Below are 21854 nucleotides of genomic sequence, written 5' to 3' on the forward strand. Positions count from 1 at the left end.
AGATGAGCTGAAGGCCGCTATCAAAGCAACCTGGGCTTCCATAACACCTCAGCAGTGCTACAGGCTGATTGCCTCCATGCCACGCCGCATTGATGCAGTAATCCCCGACCAAGTATTGAGTACATAAATGAACATACTTTTCAGAAGGTCAACATTTCTGTATATATAGATCCTTTTTTTGATTGGTTTTATGTAATATTCCAATAATTTGAGATACTGGATTTTCATGAGCTTTTCAAGCCGTAATCATCAAGATTAAAACAAAAAAGGCTTGAAATATTTCACTTTATGTGTAATGAATCTAGAATATATGAAAGTTTCACTTTTTGAATCAAATTACGGAACATTTTTTTTTTACTTTTCCACAATATTCTAATTTTTTGAGATGCACCTGTACATTCTGAGCCAGGCCAGGTGCTGAATGGCCCTCAGCAGCCAATGTACATATGCCCAGCCCAGACACATACAATAATTTACAAGACTGATGCATTCAAATGATCCATGTAATCTGTAAATGTAGACAGACATGCCATATAAACCTAAGAATTTAACTTTCTCTTTTTTTACCGTCATGACACATGCACACATTTTTTGAGCCACAACTTTTATTTTAGATTTTTTCATCAGGGAAGAAAAAAACAGCACTTACACATGCAGGTACCTCCATTAGCATTTTCATTTTATGCCAGAAAATGAAATGGTCTACTCGTAAATGGTTGAATTACATATTCGACTTCATGGAAAGTGCACAAATAATACTAAGTAACACAGTACTATCCTATATTCAATAGCAATGCAACACAAACATTTGTTGGGTCCTCTTGTGCACTGCAAATGTGCATAAACACAGAAAAATAATGAACCACGAACAACACCCATGTTTCAGCCACTGGACTCAGGACAGGACACAGACTCCTCTTCTTCTGGTGTTTCTCTGCGAGCTGTTCTGATTCCGCAACTGCTGGATCTGCGCTTCCAATTGTTTGGCCTTCTGCTTCTGCCCTTCCTCCATCAGCGCACGCTGCTCCTGTGTGAACACACATGGGAGAAAATGCATTTCATCTTCCTCCTGTTATTGCCTGTTTGACTTTCAAGGAATACACCAACATTTCGGGAAATATACCTTTTTTCAGACTTACCCAGACTTAGGCAAGATGTTCAATTTCATTTTCATTTTTGTGCATTCACTGGCTCGGCTTCCATGTTAGCATAACATGTTAGCTTAGCATATAGACTTGAAGCCTATAGGAGTCAGTAGCCTAGTGGAAGACCAAAGGATACTCTGTTGTGTGTTCGGCATGTATAGTTCCAATCGTCTAACTTCTCCCAAAAATAACGTCTCTCATTTTAAAAAAAGGATCCCGCACATGTATTTCAAATACACATGATACCTTGTGTAAATAATACAGCTTCGGATTTGCTATCAGGTTTATTTCTTCACTTTCTTCACCACAAGAAGTAAGTTACTGACAAAATGTTGGTGTATTCCTTTAAAGACAAAGTGACAGTGGTGGAAAAAATCAATTGCTTTGTTTCTGCATTCTGTGTATATCGGTACAGTAGTGTACCTGTGTATATCGGTACAGTAGTGTACCTGTGAGTATATTGGTACAGTAGTATAGCAGAGTGTATATTAGTACAGTAGTGTGTACCCGTGTGCATATTGGTACAGTATTGTTGCTGTGCGTTCATTGGTACAGTATTGTTGCTGTGTGTTCATTTGTACAGTAGTGTACCTCTGTGTATACTGGTACAGTATTGTTGCTGTGTGTATATTCAGACAGTAGTATAGCTGTGTGTTAATTGGTACAGTAGTATAGCTGTGTGTATATTGGTAAGGTAGTGCATCTGTGTGTATATTGGTAGAGTAGTGTACCTGTGTGTATATTGATACAGTATTGTGGCAGTGTGTATATTGGTACAGTAGTATAGCTGTGTGTATATTGGTAAGGTGGTGCATCTGTGTGTATATTGGTACAGTAGTACACCTGTGTGTATATTGTGTAGCTGGGCTGGTTTCATACTGTACCCTCAGTCTCTGGTCCATTACTCTCTGGTTTTCCTGCATTAACGTTATCCGATCTCTCTCCATTTTCTCCCTAAGTTGTCTCTCGTTCTCCCGGCGAGCTCTTTCTATATCATTTATCTTTTCTTCCAGGGCCCTCTGCTTTTCTCTTTCTGCATCTGCTCTCTGCTTCTCCCTCTCTGCCTGGGCTCTCTGCTCTGTGGGACAAAGCAGCACATCAGTGACCCCCTCCATCTCCAAATCCAGTGTTTCTTCACTTTTTACTTAACTTGAATAAATTTGATGCATTCATGACCAATGCACATACTTTTTACTTAATTGAAATAATTTTGTTTCATGGACATTAGTTTATCACTAACACCAGCTCAACTGATTCATAGCATTTTCTGGCCTAATAGTCAGTGAAACAACTTAAATAACCCATTTCTCACAACCCTCTATTATCACAGCACAAAACTTTTGCTTGCTATCATTTCTGACCCCCAAAAGAGGATGAACATTGTTTTAGATGGTCTCAGTAAGTCTGCTAATGTTAATTTCCTTTGAGGTTATGAGATCCTGTAGGACCTGAATTACGTTCATGTACTGTAAGTTTATAAGATCATGCTAGACCTAAAATACATTCCTGTACGTTTATGAGCTCATGTAGGACCTGAAATACATTACTGCAAAGTTCCCCTCTCACCCTCAAGACGCCTCTCTTGTGCTGACAGATTTCTATCTGCTGTCAAAATCATTTTCTCCCGTTCGTTTTTCTCCTTGAGGTAGTCATTCAAGGCTTCCTCTGCCTGTACCAGGGTAAAGAACATTAAAGACGTGAATATCCAGCTCATTACAGGGGTTGGTACTGTGGCCCAGACACACAACTGGACGTATTCATTTCAAAGAATTGCATTTATTCTAAGTCATCATTATGGGTACAAGCCAAGCCAAACCCTAAGACTAAACTAAATGGGTCATTCCATGAAAAAACAACCAGAGGTCCAATTTTACTCAAACTTTGTGCAAATGTTATTTATATTCAATAGAGAACAACTTGTGAGTGGAAATTGGAGCTTGTGTCAATTTTGGAGCACCATATCTTCAGCATTAAAGGTACAACGGGTAAGAGTTTTGTGTTAAAACATTGTTACAAGACCAATCCTTTCCGATCATTGAAAAAGGCTCACTGACATGCTGACTCATCCTCTGCCCGTGTTTATAGTCCTTAAATTCAGGTTTCAAAATATACAGTTGACGGCCCAACACCAAAACATTGTATAACTGCACAACAATTCAAGATCATTGGTTGAAAATTGGTTTTAATTGCCACAGCCAATGGTGTTTCAACATCAACACATTTACAGAGAAAGAGGGGAGGGATAAACAGTATTGTGGTTTGAGCGTGTTTGTTGCTGCTATTCCTCTCTTGACCGTTAATAGTGCGTTAAATTACCTATTGTACTTTTAAAGCAGGAAAAAATCTGAAAACATGTACAGTACTCTGACATGATGTTCTGGAGTGGTCACCCCACACTATGGTTGATATTTCATGGAATGACACAAATACAAAATACATTCTGAACAGCAAAAATAAAGCATGACTGGCTCAGGGACAAAATCAGTCTATCAGTCTATAGGTATCAGCACCTACAATGTGACAACAGATGAGATTTCATGAACGAAACCTTTAAAAGCAGAAAGGAGCCAGAATTTGGGAGGCAAGTGCTGATAAAGTACAGGAGGAGAGCTGGGAGGGAGTTACCTTCACACCTTTGGCCGGCTTGTTTTTGTATAAACTAACTAAATTCTTCAGGTCAGCCTTAAAGCGATTATATCCCCCTGGCTTCATGTAGCGTTCCTCTGGACCCATATGAATGTCGTCTTCCAGCTGGAAGAGCAGAGCTGCGCAGAAATCCCGGGACATATCCTCGTTGTTTCTACACTTCTGGTCGTATTCAGCTTTTACCCGCTCCTGTCAATGACAGAAAGACACACCTGCAGCCAGATAGACATGCACTCCATTCACCAAGCACACGGTCATCTCCATGTTCAATTATGGGCTCGATTGGTTGTATCAGGTACGGTTGAGGTGGAACACATCAAATGCCTGGACCCTGAAGAGAGGTTTGGGAGCCATTGCTTTTGGCAATTGAGTACAGTAAATACTGTCTGTGAACTTACTGCTGGGGTGCACAAAAAGGGCCGATCTGTTTCAGGATTTAATGCCAACTTCTGCACTTTATTACGTAATTAATTCACCAGAAAAACTGCCCTGCACCATAAAAAATCTAATGCATTGGTAAAGTTTACTGTTACATAAAACAAAAGCCAAATTCTGATTACTAAGGTCCAGACCCAAGTGATTTCAATATTAAAATGGTAAATAGCATTTATATTGCGCCATACAATTTATGATTCTCATTCACCTATTCATACACACACACCAACGGTGATTGACTGCCATGCAAGGCACCAACCAGCTCATCAGGAGCATTTTGGGGTTAGGTGTCTTGCTCGGGGATACAGATAGAATGGCTAACTGTTCATAGGACAGCAATACAATGCACTGTAAACAACAAAGACCTACATGGCAGAGTTGCCAAAAAGAACGACCTCAACAAAAAAGTTAAGCTTCTGAAGTATGCAAAAGAAAACATTGAGAAGCTTGAAGCCTTTTGGAACAATGTGCAGGAATATTTTGGCCACCAACAAAGAAGGTAAATGGGTGAAACCTTTGTAGAGAAGGACACCTTGCCAACTGTGAAGCATGGAGGTGGATCCATTATGCTTTGGGGTCATGTGACAGCTGGGGGAACAGGAAATGTTGTGCGAGTGGAAGGAAGAATGGATTCCAGCAAATATTAAGAAATTCCAGAGGCTAATGTTCAAAGATCAGTCCAGACAAGTTGAAGAGAGGTTGGATACATTGATCCAAAGCATATCTCAAAATCAACCATGAAGTACCTCCAGGAAAGACAGATAGAGGTTTTGGAATGGCGACGACAGTCTCCAGACTTAAATATTATTGAAAATCTGTGGAGAGATCTCAAAGCGAAGAATGCAAGGAGACCGAAGAATATTTCTGAGGTAATCTGCCAGGAAGAATGAGGGAAAATTTCAAAAGCGAGAATTGAAAGAATCTTAGCTAGCTACAGGAATCGCTTACAAGCTGTTATAAGGAGGAGTAACAAAATATTAACTGACAGGGTTCCATCCTGGTAACTTTTGGACAGGGCCTTTTTCTTTTTTTTATTGTTTTGAAACTGTAAATAAATAATTAATCTTGCTTTAAAATTTGAAGAAATGTGTCATGTTTAACGTTTTACCATTTATAGGTCAGGTTCGCTTGTGTTCACTTAGATACTAATTGTAAAAGGCTATTTTCGCAATTTTTTTGCACACTACTGTTGCTTTAAATCTAGCTAATAAGAATGGATGATAAGTCCCAGGGAAGTTGCTTCCAGTATACACTTACATGAACGCAATTATCATTGTTTAAATAAAGGTTTTGGAACATCGTTTATGCATGAGGGTGAGAGTTGGCACACCAAGTAAATCAATTTAGGCCAGTAAAACAAATGGCAGTGTCAAGGGTCGGTCAGCTAACTGTGCTGCATAGTGTAACCTGTGTTCCCAGTTTCATTCCAGAGCTAAATTGTGTTAAAACCACGTAAATCCCAGGTAATGAGCAGGGTCACGGGCCAGGGTAGGATAACACTGTTTTGCCTGGGTCGTGGCTTCATTGTGAAAGCAGTTACGCAGAAACTCCACCCAGAACAAAACAGGCCTACACACCATGAGTGCCTCTTGATATTTGTGGTCCTCGTCCTTGAAGGAGCGTTTCATGAAGAGCTGCAGCGCCTCCTTCAGGCAGCCGTCGTGAACTCTGGAGAGCTCCTCCCGAGTCTCAGTGTGCAGTTTCACCCGCTTTCCCAGCAGCCGTCTGTAGAGGGCGAAAGACTCCTCGATCGCCTCCGAGTTCTCGATCTGAGACAGCGCGTCCACTGCGTTCTCCAAACATGGAACACTCCCGCACCGAATGGCGTCCACGTACGTCACCGCCAGGTTCCCTAGCACTGGAGGGGTTACAGAAAATGAATGTGAAATGAAAATATTCAAAATATATTATTCAACACATTTTAGGTATACTTTTCAGTACTTGGCTGAACAGTTCAACAGTTTTGGTATTTATAGGTAGCAGCCACTCTCCTAGCTGTGACATACTTCCACACTGCCCTGCCTCTGCATGCCTTGGAGTAAACATCAAGCTGGACTCATGTTCATTCAAAGAACAATATATCAACTATGATTTTCTGTGGTCCAGCTTTGTTCAAGGACATTTATTTTGCCATCCAATTGACCAGCAGGGGTTGCTGCTGCATAATGAGACAAAACTGCTATGATTCCTGGGCAACTCAAGAGCCAATTGTGTATCGCTCTGAAGGGCTACCAGCCGCAAGTGGACAAGCCCAAGACTCCATACCACATCATAGAAGTGTTCCCTCCCCATCCCAATTCCATCGAACTTACAGTTCCCGGTGACTGAGATTCCCCCTTTCATGGTCTTCTCCTTGGAACAGCTGAAAACATAGTTGCAGAAAGCAGATGTTTGTTCCACAAATTGAGGGTCCAGTTCTGAATCTGGCAGTTTATCAAGCAACTTCAGCTGCTCCTTGGAGCCGGGATGGTCGAACACAAAGCACTTCCGATCCTGGAAGTAGTTCCGGATGCATTCCCGGGCATCATTACTGATGATAACTGCTTTACTAGCACCTTTAAGAAAAGAAAGATGTACAGAACTGAAACAGATTTACTGAACTAATCCCAGCTGTAAAATAAAGCTTGAAAATTGAGCTGGTCAAGCTGGTCATTAGTTGGGTATGCACTGTTCAACCATGATGGCCAGTCATAACGCTGGTCAAGCTGGGTAGGAGGTGATCTACCAGCTAGTGCAGCTAGAGGCGTTTCAAAACCTGGCTTTAGCTGCCTTTTTCAGCTGGGATTAGTAACCTTATGGTTTACAAAACCAAAATTAAGATTCCCATATTAAAGAAGGTTCAAATTATTTTTTTTTTAAATGGTAGCAATGTGGTGGTTTGACAACCAGCATGTGGGTTAAGTTACTGGCATGTCAGTCAAAATTGCAATTGAGGTAGGTTGCGAGGAGATTTCATGATAATCTTGATAGCGATTTAATCAATCAGTCATACTGTTAATAGCCAAATAGTGAGATTCTGGACAGGCTACATCATCATTATAGTCTACGTTACCTTTTTGACCATTGCAATTTATCATTCCATCAGGTTAACATTAACGTCAATTGCACAATTTATTTCAAGACATTGTACAACGTAGATTGCTGCTGTCAAAGACATTTGTGGAGGTTAAGTTAAAGGAGCACTGTCATGCTCATTTCAGTTGAGATTATTTGGATTAAATGCTTAAATTATGCGTGAAGGCCTTTTTAAAATCACCATCAGTGTAGCCGTTTCCTAAATATGGGGCAAAACCTCTCAGGGCAAACACGTCCAGTGATGTCAAATATCATGTGAACTAACTTGGCTAATCTGAGTGATATGGCAGTCAGCATACATTATACAAATATTATGGTTACTTGGGGTTGACAGTGTAGCATCAGGTTGGGAAACTGGGCTTTCAACTGCCAGGTAGTAGGTTTGAATTCCATGGCATTCAAAATGTGAAGTCTTGCTGCGAGAATGTAACCACAGGCAAGTAAGGACAGATGCCCCATTTTACCATTTTTTAGCTTCAGGGAGTTCTCCAGGTACTGGTCAGCAGTGGCAGCCTTTCCATCGATCATCAGCTCCAGAGTGAAGTCTCTCACAGCCCAGACAAAGTTGGGGAAGAAACGGACATAGTCGGTAGTCGTATCTTCCTCCTTCTCCTTGATGGACTTCACCTTGATGTGCTTTGTTAGCTCTGTCACATAGCTGCAGAGTTATTAAGGAAGGGCCACTGAAGTTGCATGTGCTGTAACTGCAAATGATCATCCGCAACTTGTTTATGGGTCATTGACAATAACATATTCTCACCTTCGGTCCTGTTTTACACCAGGTATTGTTTGTATTTGAAATAAACGTGGGGGAAATCAAATACAACAGACTTTTTGTGAGAATTGTTTTCGGACCTTTTAAAACTACCTTCAGAAGGTGCGCAGATCACTGCACTCATCCAGCAGTAGATGGAAGAGGATACATGTTTGTTCAGTGGTTATAGTTCTTCTCTTTCAAGGAGGTAGGCTATAGGCTTCAAATATTTTTGCTAAGCTGACACGTTATGCTAACATGGAACTTGGGCCAGTAAATGCGCAAAAAATGTTTTGATTTGTTTTGTTTTCATTAGTTGTCCTCCAAAACAATCGCAGAAAAGAAACAGGGAATTACAAAAAAGAGACAATCCCATGTGACCTCTGAGACAAAGACCCAGCCATACAATTAATTATGCTTCTGGGAGAAATAAAAGATGTACTGGTACCTCCCACACGTTATTCCCATTATATCTTGGCAATAGTGAAGCTCATTGCAACGTTACATCTCACATTTAATTCTAACAATGGATATCACCACACGCAGTGAAGATATTCAATCGACTAAACACCCATTTAAAAAAATTGTGCAGCCCCCTATGGAGATTTATTCAACCAAAAATGGATGCATTTTGGAGACGATAAAGGCAGAGTGAACTCCCTTACCCTTCAAACTGGGTTCCCCTCTCACCTGCACGCCAAAAACATCCACCTTTTATGGTTTTCGGTTTCTTTTTTTGGGGCTATAGATGTAGTCCGGCAGGTTAGAGACAATGGCTGGTTATCAATGTCACAGCTGCCAGTTGGATGTGGCACAAGACAGCAGAAGGCATTAGTGGCAGAAAAGGATCGCTTATCAAAAAAAGCCCATCAAGAATGACCAAAGGGGAAGAACAACAACAAACAACAACCGCAGATAAAGGAGTGCAACTGTTAGCTAAATCAAGAAGAATTAAGTTCAATCACTGCTTATCATCATTCGTACACAAACTTTGTACTAACCATTGATTAAACTCCACACTCACTGATGATAAGAGAAACCCACAGACCAGCAGACAGGCTTGTGCAGGCAGAGTCTCCAGGACCCTGTGATGCTGGTATAGCATACGTATTATTATTCTGAACCTGTGTTGGCCTGGTTTTACATCCTTCCTTCCCTTCCACTACATAGTAATATGTAACTGTTTCTTACCTGAAGCACTGAGAACAATTAATTACATTACATTTAGCAGATGTTTTGATCCAAAGCAACTTACACTTGATTTGACTAAGCAGGGGATTAACCCCCCTGGGGAAATGTGGGGTTAAGGACCTTGCTCAAGGGCTTTTATTGGCTAGACTGGGGATTGAACCACCAAACTCGTGGGTCCCAGTAATGTGCCTTACAGCTACAGGCCGCCCACTAGTCACAACAATTACAGCAACCAGTAACATAACTTTAAGTACAACAGCAGCTGCGAGAGGGAAAATAAGATTGTGGTGCAGAATGTGGCAAATGGACACTGCAGCCTCTTCTCTACATATGTGGTAAGTTTATGTGGTTGGTAGGATACTGCAGCCTCATCTCTACACATGTAGCAAGTTTATGCGGTTGGTAGGATACTGCAGGCTCATCACAGCTTCATTGTTGATGTTGCCCATGCTATTGTAGATGAACGTGCTGCTCAGGAGGACAGCCAGGGAAAAGATCCAGATGTCATTCTTCGAATCCCCCTGTTAGAAATAACTCTTTTCAGGATTAGGTAGAACTTAACTCGCTTTATGCAAAAAATTATCTACTCATGAAAATGTTGTTGAAGTGCAATCTTAACTGCAGGATTTGATGTGATTATCTAATCAGCCAATTGTGTGGCAACAGTGCAATGCATATAATCATGTAGGTACGGGTCTGGAGCTTCATTAAATGTTCACATCCACCATCAGAATGGGGACGAATTGTGATCTAAGTGACTTTGACCGTGGAATGATTGTTGGTGGCAGACAGGGTGGTTTGAGTATCTCAGAAACTGCTGATCTCCTGGGATTCTCACACACACTAGTCTGTAGATTTCGCAAAGAAACAAACAAAAAAAAATCCAGTGAGCAGCAGTTCTGCAGACAGAAACGCCTTGTTAATGAGAGATGTCCGAGGAGAATGGCCAGACTGGTCAAAGCTGACAGCCAGGTGACAGTAACGCAAATAACCACACATTACAACAGAGGTATGCAGAACACGATCTCTGAACACAAAATGCATCATAACTCTTTAGAAGTCTAAAAAATAAGTCTAATAAATACATAATAAAGTGCTCGGTGAGTGTATATTTCCAGTCGTATGTAGTTTGCATACTCTTCACTCTTCACTTACATTGGGAACTTAATTTAACCAACAATGGGGCCAACATCCAAGGACAAGTGCTGGAGTTTAGCTGAGGATGGCTGCATTAATATATTCTGGAAAAGCGAAAACATAGGGGGGTGATGATGTCATAAAGGCAGGCGTGCCCTACCTTTTCAACGTCCCCCAAACCCTCAGTGTCCAGCAGGACCAGACTTTGGTTATCTCTATGAGGGTGGGGCACACACCACATCCAGATGCCCTTAGTCTCAGCCTGGACAGTGGAGCCCAAGGAGAACCCTGAGAACACAGAGAAAACCCTGATACACTAGAACCCAGAAAATTCACAGAGCTAACCCAGAGACACTAGGACCCTGAGAACAGGGTCTATATGGACCATATAGCCTAGTGGTTAAGGTGCCTGACTTGAACCACCAACCTTCCAAGTTCCACAATAAGATCAGTGCAGCTATTGGGCCTTTGACCCCACATTGTTTCAGGAGGGACTGGCCCCGGCTTAGTCTAATCAACTGTAAGTTCCTTTGGATCAAGGTATCAGTTAAATAACTGTAATGGAGAACACACAACGAGAATGTAGATACCATACAAGCCTGATAACACACAGAAAGGACCCAGGCTCAGGAATGAATGGCATTGCAGCTGCTTCTGATTAGTCAGGTGTATTCAATCACATCCTTACTGCAGATATGAGAGTGTTCATTACCTATTCTTGATTCTAGGCTTTTGATTGCATGTTACTGGTGTCAAAATGAGGCCCACAGTTGTGCCAATGACAGTACAGGAAGTCATTATGAGGCTGATAAATAAGAATTCTGGAATTAAATTCTGGGGGAGACCCGGCTGGGTACATCCCAGTTTCGGTCATACCTGTCTGCTTCCCAGCCAGTCTGTTCATCAGATACGATTTACCCGTGCGGTACATCCCTACGATGGACACCACCACTACAGGCTGCCTGATGGAGTTCAGAATCTTCAGGGCTTCCTGGTTCACCTGCAGTTCACCTGCACTTGTGTTCTCAATCAGACAGACTGGCTTCTCCATGTCCACAGGATGTCCCACCTAGAATCACACACACACACACACACACACACACACAAACACACTAGCTCATTTCTGCAGTCTTTCAATCTGGAGATAAGTGAATATAGTGCCTAAAATGTAACCTGCACACCTAAATATTAGTATTTAGCAAGGTCTCCTTCTCAAATTACACATATTTATATTCACACTAATGTGAAAATCCCTTCAAAATGTGTAAGTTAGTACCCCTAAAAAGTAAGCCTTTCATTTACATTTTCATTTGCATCCTCAAATTATAATTTTTAACCTTAAACTGTATAACTTTCCATTCATAAATCAAACCCCAGTTTTCTTGGTTCTTGTCATGGTTGCCTCACATAGTTTGGCACCTTTTGGACTTAAGAGAGGGCGTTCCTGACAGATTCATGCTTTCCTCATGTGGCCAGTAATTTCTGACTGCACAAAGAGTTGGTAATCGCGGACAGGTGTTGGTGATCTATATAAGCCCAGTCTTTCCAAGACTCTGGGCTTTTGTGTTACAAAGAGGTAGTCGGGAGACCGGAATGTTTTTCAAATTAATTTCAGGAACATCTTTTGTTTTTGAGCGAAGGATTTGGGGAACCTGTAGACACACTGGTCGGGTTTCTAGTTTAGGGTCTCGCTGCCTAACATTTTTGCAGTTTGATATCTCTATCTGAAATCTCCTCTCACCTTTAATGAGCTTGTGCAGTGTTAGCAGAGCTGGAGTCAGCTAGTGAATGTCGTGTGTCATACTCTTTAGTTATGCAATATGCAAGGTATACGGTAGTGGAAAGACAGGTAAGGTTTTCAAAGTAAAGTGAATCTTGGATCTCCCAGTAGCTAGGTAACCAAGTTTGGTCAGATTACTAGCCTGGACACTCGCCGACTGATATTTCGGCCGTTTGGTCTCTCTACCTGAAATTCTCTCTCGCCTTCGGTGTATCTGCTGTTTCCCTTCTAGGTTAGCTGGAGGCGGAGTCTGCCATGTGTAATTACTTTCGTTGTCACTCTTTTCCGTTCAGTCATTTACCCAAAGCACACGTTAGCCAGAGAACTGTTTTTCTCTTCTTCAAATAGAGACACAGAATCACCTTTTAAATTGGGCTAGAGTTTTCGCCCTGGCCTGGGGTTTTCTCTGTGAGGTCAGTGCCTTATTACTGCAACAACGTGGTGTTCTTTCTGTGCTCACATCGGTAGTAGCCCTGTCCTGATAAGAAGAGCAAGAGCTTTATTTGGAGAACTGGAGACTCAATGGCTTTATGGAACAATTTTTGTTTTCTCTTTTTTGTTAGTTACAAAGCTATGGTAGACTGCATTCCTGAAGCCATTATAAACACAGCACAGTGGGTAGGGTGAAGATGCCACAAATGAACACTGTGCTGTGGTTAGAGCTATATGGCCGTCTGTTCCTTTTACTGTTGCCTTCGCTATGTTGAAGAACTGTGTGTGCATTTGAACTGACCTGTGCACTATGGGCAGGGCTTCATGTAATTTAGAACACCCTACTTACTCAGTACTGTGTGTAGGATTGTCAGCCACACAGAGTTGCACTGCCTGTAGTGCTATATGCCAGACTGTTAGTGATGCAGGAACGCCCCGTAGCTTTGGACTTGTATAGGGGGTTGTACCTATTCCTCATTGTTGTAGCTCTCTCACGGCTAGTCGGGCTAGAGGTGGAGTTTGCTGGAAGTACAACTTTCGCCATGACCTGTTATTTCATCAAACCAGGTAGATGTTAGCCAGAGGTCTGCTTTCTGCTCCAGGAAGGGCTAGCCTTGAGTTGAGGCAGTCACGACATCTACCTGTAGTTGTTTGTCATTACTAGTGTATGTTTCTTACTCATGTGGGGATTGCACCAAGGCTAAAAACATGGTCGTTGGAGACCACCCCGCTCAGTGGAGAGCTTTGCAAAACTCGCAGACTGCCCAGGGTTCTGTGTTGACAAACCCTTGGAGCAGTATGTGTGTTTAGCAGGTGCACTTGTATGTCTCCAGCATGGTCAGTTGAGCCGATGTGAGTGTCAGGTGAATCTCTGTGGTTTTCTGATTTTCCTAAAAATCAAGTGGTATACATGGTCGTTGGAGTATCGCCCCTCTCAATGGAGAGCTTTGTGAACTCGCTGATAAGCCCGGGGTTCCTTGTCTGAGAACTCTGTCGCTGTTTATGTACACCTCCCACCTCTGTTTATGTAATCCTGCATTGTCAGTGAATTTGAGGTCTTGGTTGTGTGTCGGAAGTCCCCACACTTTATTTCTGTTTCTTATTTTTTGCTCCCTTCTCATAGGGGAGCTTTGTTTAGGCAGTTTGCTGGGGAACCTTCTCCTTATTTCATTGCACTTTATTAACTAGTGGTTACCTGACAGTCTGTGAGTAAATTAAAGATCCCCTTCACGATCGCACCTGGCACTCTCTCACTCTCTTCACAAAAGCTCCCCCTCACAGTTGTGCTTGGTCCTCCAGACCCACACCATTACAGTTATATCATATACTTCAAATTAAAATGAGGGTTCTTTCAATTAGTAATTAAAGGTATAAACGGTACCTTTAATGACGGACTGTAGAACATAGTATGAAAGTACCATTATGTGTAAACTTACACACTAAACACATAAATACACACTGAACATAAACACACAAACACACACACTGCTCACCGGTATTTTGCCTGCTCCACCGGATGCAGAGGCTGCTCTGGGTCGATCTGCCGGTGCTTCTCTCAGTGGCATCACATTTTCCACCACAGGTTGTTGCCAATTTGGAGGGACCTCTTGCTCCTTTACGGGGAACTCTTGCCACTTTGGAGGGACCTCTTGCTCCTTTACGGGGAACTCTTGCCACTTTGGAGGGACCTCTTGCTCCTTTACGGGGAACTCTTGCCACTTTGGAGGGACCTCTTGCTCCTTTACGGGGAACTCTTGCCACTTTGGAGGGACCTCTTGCTCCTTTACGGGGAACTCTTGCCACTTTGGAGGGACCTCTTGCTCCTCTCTGGAGACCTCATGGTCCCTGGACAAGACCAGGTCCAGCAGGATCAGGGAGCCTCTTGACATGCTGTCCACAAACTGCTCCAAAATGTCTCCCAGCTCTAAAGGAAGACAGCACAGTCACAACAGGACCCAACATCTGCTCTAAAGTTACATTTTAAAAAATGTTTCTTCACTTTGGCATTTCTTACAGTCTTCAACACCAAACTGTACTGTCAAATACATAATTCTTTTTTTACTGAGCTTGTTGTCTGGTAATTGGAACCTATGAAATACTTGATAAAAGTGCAAAAACCGCCTTCTGGTCATCTTCGTTGGCTCAATTGCACCAAGCCCAGAAAAGTATTTGAATCCAAAACAATGACCTATTTCACCCAGGTCTGGTGGCCACCATCATAAAACCTATGGAGAGGGGTGGGGGGGGGGGGGGGGGGGGTTGTTAGAGTGCCCACCTCTGCCACTCAGGGCTTGATAATCCCGGAAGACTTTGAGGCTACTCCTGGAGAAGCTTCTTTTCAGGACATAGGCCTGCCTGAGAAAGCTGGGCTCAAGCATACACATCGGGATCTCATCCAAAGGCTCGGCACCATCCTGAGGGTGGCAGAAAGTAAAGATCTCCATCCTGTCCCGGGAGAAAAGCTTACAAATGATGCCGGAGGGAGACTGCAAGTCTGGCGAAAAATAAATAAATAAACAGATTTTAAAGAGGGATTTATTAGCCTATCATGCCACACAAGTACCAGAATGTTTTGAGCCCCATCTTTTAAAGTTTTCCATTAATCTATCAGAATGTTTTTATCGGCTTGCTTTATTTTGGTTTACCTATTTGAAGTCACATTCATAATATGTAGAGAAACAACCTGATTGTGAATGATGGTGAAAATAAATGGAACTGACTTGTCAATCATAGCAGTAAGTACACTCAGCTACCGGAATACCTTTGGCGTCATTGAAGACAGAATCTAAGAAGTCCTCGGGCACCAGCTCCACGTCTCCCATCACCATGCCCGCGTCAAAGTCTCGTACACACCACACAAACTTTGGCAGGAGACTCTCCCCTGCCAAGCCAATGGCAGGCAGGTTAACCTGATTGGTCAGCGTCGTTATATGACTGTACAGTGCTTGTTAAGGAGCTATAGATGAAATCAGAATGTTTGTAAAGAAAGGTCGCTAAGATAATTCCGGGTGGCCACTCAGCTGTGGAATGAAGTAACATTACTTCAAAATCGACTGAACCAGAGCTGTGGAGAAACAGTTAGCTAGTTAACGATGACAAAATCTTGGAAACAATTGGACTGTAATGCCAAATGTAATCAGGCACACAGTGGACTGGGCTTTTTCTGATTCTTAAAAAGGAGAATAACACAGATTCTACAGTCTGTTTACAGGAGGTCTCAGTTTTGAGAGGTGCTTGGCACAGTCGATGACAGCTGACACAGATACACCTGACATAAGTTTCAAAGTGTCAGAAACATGGGGGGGGACTTCTGATCGTATTCCTTGTGTCCTTCATAAATGTTGTTGGCAGCTAACATTAGCCAAATAACACCAGACGCTCATAGGCGGTCATATAGAGAAACACTGGGATGATAACTTTACAAACATGAGACAATGAAACGTTAAATCCGACCTTGCCTGTTGTAAAACAAGTTAGCTAGCCAATTAGTTCTGGTGGTAACATTTGACGAATAGGGATTTCAATAACACTAGCTAGCTAGTTTGCACTGATTATTCATGTTAATGATGTTGGCTAACTCACGTTAGCTAGCTACATGGTTAGGGGGGTGCTGACAGCTAAGGTTAATGTTACATTAACAAAGTATTATTTATAAATTATTTTTGTATTCCAATATTGACTTTACGTGTGACACGGAAAACAACTTTGGAGTTCTCCAAAACCACACCCCACACTGAAGTCTTCCTCAGGCTTTCAATAGGGGTCCACACATGAGCTGTGACTATGGAGATGAAGCTTATGCATGCCATACGGAACAATAAACATTTGGCTAACAGACTGTGCAAAGCAAGGCCGAGGCTGGCCCAGTTTAAAATGACCCATTGACCTAATGAAGCAATTGTGCATTTAAGTTATTTCTGTTTCTTTGTTTTTTTTGTTTTACTATGAAAGAGTTCTATGTGTCATTTGAGCAGCAAATATATTAGAGTACAGTTAGAATTTATATATTTTATAAATTCCATTTTATATGGACATGTATCCTAAAGGTTGCCTGTTCAATTCCTGTCATTTTGTCAGTACTCATTTTGTCCTTGAACAAGATACATAACAACAATGGGCCTCATGCAAGAACCATACATATGAACAGATATGTTCTTAAATCCCTTAAATCTCTTAAAACAAGCCTCATCAATTTCCTCCCATTTAAAAATTTTCCATCAATAGGAACAACATTTACGAGTGGTCTGACCTGTCATATGAGTCATGTAAACAAGAGCCTTGCAGTGCAGGTCAACACAGCTTGTCTGGCACAACAAACTCAGATCTTTCTGATGGAACCCACCTACAGTACCATAAACAGTATACTGTATTATAACAGACATCTTCATTTAAGACAGTTGTCTAAAGTTAGGTGCTCTTATTGATTTTGACGTGTCACACTCGTATGAGCGTGAAAAACTGAAAAAGACTCTAAGCTGAGTAAATTGCTCTGAATGGCATGGTAGTGCAGTGGATTGTGCCGTCACCTCACAGATAGGAGATCCTTGGTTCGACCTCTCTCTGTGGAGTTTGCATGTTCTCCCCATGCCCACGTGGGACTCCGGGTATTCTGGTTTCCTCCCACAATCCAAAGACATGCAGGTTAGGCTACTTCAGTGGCGGGGATTAACAGGGTGTTGCTGTAAATCAGTATGTGTGCTCAGAGAACCTATCATCAGTGGTTTTGAGATATTAAAAGAAAGACTTTTAAACAGTATTTTTGTGTAAACTTCACACATAGACTTAGTGCCCTATAAACAACATATGTATGACACCAACTCATTTTTGTGAAAAGCTTCAGATAGAACCATATAATTCTAAGGTTGCAAATTACATTGAATTTAAAATGTTAAATCTAAATATAGTTTCCGTGTCCAAGTCAGAAATTTGGAGGAGGATACAGGAGCTGGTCCAGGACGTCCGTACTCACAGGGCCCCAGCTGTTGTACAGGAACATGGAGCTGAGCAGCACCGACAGAGTGAAAATTGGGCAGGTAAATGCAGCAGCTTCAATATCCTGTGAATTAACCACAAAAAAACCTTCAGTCACCCGTTAATTAACCACAAGCACACCTTCTATCACCTGTGAATTAACCACAAACACACCTTCAGTCACTGATTACATGACCATTGTAAATCCCTTCCTATCATTGAAAAAAGCTCACTGACATGTTGACTCACCCTCTGCCTGTGTAATCCTTAAATTTGGGTTTCAGAATATACAGTTGACGAACCAAAACATTGTAGAGCTGTACAATAATTCAAGCCCATTGGTTGAAATTACACATCAACAATGGCAGAGTCTGCAAGCAAGCGATCCTTAGATCCTGTGTCGTGTGCATTGCGACAAATCTCGGGGCGTGTTTAGCTAAACCTATATTTGTCTCAAACTTTGAGTTACAGTTGCATTGTTTGTGGTTAACTATCACATCTTAGATCTTAGTTATATAGCCAGCTAGTTACATAGCCAAATAACTTGCTTGCTCATAATATAGTTGGTAAGCTAAAGTTAAAACTTAAAAAAGACAAAAATATAAATTGTGTTGTGTAGCACAATAAAGTGAACATTTCATAAAGTCAGCATCAAGTCATCTGTTTAGCAAACATTGTCATACTGGAACACAAAGAACAGACAGTTCTGTAATGCTGGCAGTGTCGCCGTTTGACACTGCCAGCATTACAAAACAGTGCATGAAACCCTGGAGCGATTCGGGGGTTTCAACGTCAGGGCATTCACAGAGAAGTGGGAGGGATAAACTGTATTGTGATTTGAGAGTGTTTGTTGCTGCAATTCCTCTCTTGACCGTTACGAGTCCGAAAGTACCTAATGTACAGTACTGTGCAGAAGTCTTAGGCACCCCAGACTTCATTATATATATGTTTATTTTTGTGTGTTAGTATAAAATAACACATTTGAGATTTCCAAATATTCATTTTCCAAAATATAAATTTTACAGAGACATTTTTGTATTTAATTAAAAAAACTAACATATTACTGTAAGCAACTGACTACATTTTACATAAAAAATTGATCAAGGCTGTCTGAGATCAGAAGCAAGGAGCCAACCAAAGTCAGCAGAAGAACTGTGGCAAGTTCTCCAACATGCTTGGAACAACCTCCCTGCTGATTGTCTCCCTGCTGGCAGCATTGGCTATCTCAGAGAAGTGATGCAATTTTAACGCCGAAGGGTGGTCACAAAAAATATTGATTTGATTCAGTTTTTAAAAGAATCTCATCTGTACAGAATGTTATACAGGTGCCTAAGACTTTTGCACCGTACTGTACCTTTAACAACCGAAGTAAAAACCAGCGCATCACTGGCAGCATGGATGGCAACAATACTAGCTGTTGCAAGGCTGATTATCGACCGATAATATCGGCAAACCGATCACAAGTTGGCTTAATCTGGCACTTACCAGGTCCTCCTCATAGCCCTCAGTGTCCAATAGAATCAGGGTGTAGTACGGATCCTCTGTGACTGGCAGAACCCACATGTTGATGGCCAGTTCTTTGTGATTGCTTCCCTTGGAGACTGAGAACCCTAGAGGTCAAAGTGACATTACCATCTGTTATTCCACCACAAGCTTATCCTACGACCCATGACCTGAAGGGAAAACCTACAATGTAGCTTTGGTGTAGGCCTCCATTGAGAGGCATCCATTAAAACCGCTATATTTGTGGTGTGTCAGTGTTCTGCAATAATGATGGTGAAAACATCTGTCCATGCATAACACGGAACCATGGAATGTGCAACCATGGAATTTTTGTGTTTTGAAATGCAGCGGGCAGCATGTCCTCTTTATTTATCAGGGACAGAAAATACATCCAGAAAATGTATTCCTACAGAATGTTGCTATTATTTTTGGGTTTTTATTATTTTGACCATGTTCTTACAATGTTTTCCAGGCCAGCACAAACAAATGTGTGATATGGATCCCTTTACTATAGCAAGTACTGTATGTGTAGACAATGTGAAAAGGGCTACCCAGTTAAATATGAATATTATACATATTCATACAGTGTAAGAATAAACCGGTAAAATAATAGTAAAACTTCTGCTGATAGCCAAACAGAACTTCCAATACATGGCATTAATATTAAAATTACACTAAATTTTGACCGTGGCGTTACTATTGACCCAGACCTAACTTTTGACACGCACATATCCAGAGTGGCTTTTTCTGTCAGCTACGGAACACATTAGAATTCAAATTGGACACTTCTTATCAGAAGTTCCATGCTTTTGTTACATCTAGGTTATATTACTGTAATGGCCTGTTATCTGGCTGCCCTAAGTCCTTGCTAAAGAATCTCCAGCTTGTGTAGAATGCAGCCGCATGCATCTTGACTAGGACTAAGAAGGGCAAATCCATCAAAAGATGAAGATGGACCAAAAACAAAATATTATTGTAGAAATTATTGAATTGATGTACTAAGATTAGAAGTTACTGAAAATGATAGATTTGATCCAAGAGGCCTCTCGTATTTTTCATGTGGCCCCGCAAATAGTGCCACTTAAACGGCTCCACTGCAGCCATCAAACCTCAGCTAGTTTGTGAATGTACAGACAATTGGTCGGGTCATCCATAAAATGTTATTTTTCTATCTCAAAATTAAGTCACTCATCGTCCATTTTTACTTGATGTTTTGGCGGGGAACAAATGTGTTAGGTAGCTGTGCACACCTCCGAGTCTCAAAACTATGCAATTTGTAACGTCAGTCACAACGGATTTGCCCAGACGTATGAGCATATTACTCCAGTTCTAGCTTCGTTGCACTGGCTACCTATCAAGTATAGGACAGGTTTTAAGATTCTGCTTTTCTTTTAAAGATCTGCATGGTCTGGCACCAGCGTACACAACTAACTCTGTTCTCAAGACGTAGGCTACCAGGTAGTCAAAATGTAACATATGGTCTTGATATAATTTATAGTGCATAACTTTTTTATAGATATTTTATTTATTTATTTTTGTATAGATTTTTTTTTCCAGCGGTAAATGTCTATTTACTGTTGACATTGGGTCATACAGACCATGAAAGCAAATACATTATAACGTAGCCATGAATGCAGCGGATGCACTTTGTTGTACGTCGCTCTGGATAAGAGCGTCTGCCAAATGCCAATAATGTAATGTAATGTAATGTTGTTGTTTATGACTGGTGAACGGTGGCAAGCTGGCTAGCAATGAACAACTCCGGTATTATTTTCATCGTGTGTTTAAAGGCTAACAAGCTACATATATTTACGATGAACTTGGCATTAAGACATGCAAATTTCGATTTACGACTGATATATATACACATATACTCTGTTTAATCTCGGCCTCTGGCACTCATAATCTCAGGAGAAATCACGGTCAGGTGTCCCGGGAGCGTCTGTGAACTATTTGGACATGATGTTATTAAATCGTCACCTGTGCTGCCCGCCAGGGCATTAAGCAGGAAAGACTTCCCGGTCTGGCGAGGTCCAAAGATGCTCACCACCCGAAGTGGTGGAGGAAGGTGCGACAGGGTCCGGATGGCCTCGGGGTTCACCCGAATCTCACCGTCCCGTGAACATTCAACCAGCTGGATAGGACCCTCCAATTCCATTACTGTTCCGCCCGGCAAAATCCCTGTAAAACCGACGAATATATATTATTCATTATCCATTATCGCGGTACCGGCACGACAAGTCTAGTTGTAAACTCAAAATCAGCACCCCACGGAAAAACCCACCAGCAAACATTTGAGAAACTGTAACATTTAACTGACTTACCGTCACCGTGAAGTGCAGTTCTTGTGTTCCGCGACTGGTCCGCTCCTCAACCACACAAATGAGAATTGTTCCACCCGGTTAGGTTGTCAGCTGGCAACAAAGTGCAAGTTTAACTGCAAGCACAAAGAAGATGTGTTTTCAAAGAAGCTGTTGTTTTTCAAACGATAGTGAAAGTGAAAGTGAAAGTGGACACAGGACGTAAGCGGCAACGCCTTAATTTCGGTATAAATATACATTCTGAATAGAATATTGAACATAATAATAAATAAAATAATATTGTTATTTTATTATTTCGTAAAATAATTAATTAGGAGTATGTGAGGAATTTGGTACTTTATGAAGTAAAACTTGTCGTCTGATATTCAGGTCAACAACAATTTAATATAGCAAAAATAGTTTTTCATTACAGTATGAAGCATACCGGGTAAAAGCAAGGCAGGACAATTACAAAATCATGTTAG

The 21854-nt window shown here is 41.5% G+C and overlaps 1 protein-coding gene across 1 annotated transcript; it reads right to left on the bottom strand.

Moving 5' to 3' along the window:
• Nucleotides 1–587: 587 nt before the first annotated feature.
• LOC133131279 (guanylate-binding protein 1-like) lies at nt 588–21550 on the bottom strand. The gene is made up of 17 exons (XM_061246565.1): nt 21394–21550; nt 21050–21250; nt 19052–19176; nt 17536–17651; nt 15357–15529; nt 14871–15089; nt 14089–14519; nt 11260–11452; nt 10544–10671; nt 9658–9767; nt 7766–7959; nt 6539–6781; nt 5804–6084; nt 3771–3980; nt 2712–2814; nt 2030–2223; nt 588–1027 (listed from the first exon to the last, which is right to left on the bottom strand). The coding sequence occupies exons 2-17, from the start codon at nt 21225–21227 to the stop codon at nt 896–898; spliced, it is 3030 nt and encodes a 1009-aa protein (XP_061102549.1). The 5' UTR covers nt 21228–21250; nt 21394–21550; the 3' UTR covers nt 588–895.
• Nucleotides 21551–21854: the final 304 nt, after the last annotated feature.

This window comes from Conger conger, chromosome 6 (genome assembly GCF_963514075.1).
Source record: "Conger conger chromosome 6, fConCon1.1, whole genome shotgun sequence".
NCBI lineage: Eukaryota > Metazoa > Chordata > Actinopteri > Anguilliformes > Congridae > Conger > Conger conger.

What these genes read in the sequence shown, in the direction of transcription:
- LOC133131279 (XM_061246565.1), bottom strand. Translation starts at nt 21,227, where the DNA reads ATGGAATTGGAGGGTCCTATCCAGCTGGTTGAATGTTCACGGGACGGT. An exon ending in GACGTCCTGGACCAGCTCCT is followed by an intron (nt 15,530 to 17,535) that starts GTATCCTCCTCC and finishes AGCACTGTACAG; the next exon opens with TCATATAACGACGCTGACCA. An exon ending in AATATCAAGAGGCACTCATG is followed by an intron (nt 3,981 to 5,803) that starts GTGTGTAGGCCT and finishes TGTCATTGACAG; the next exon opens with GAGCGGGTAAAAGCTGAATA.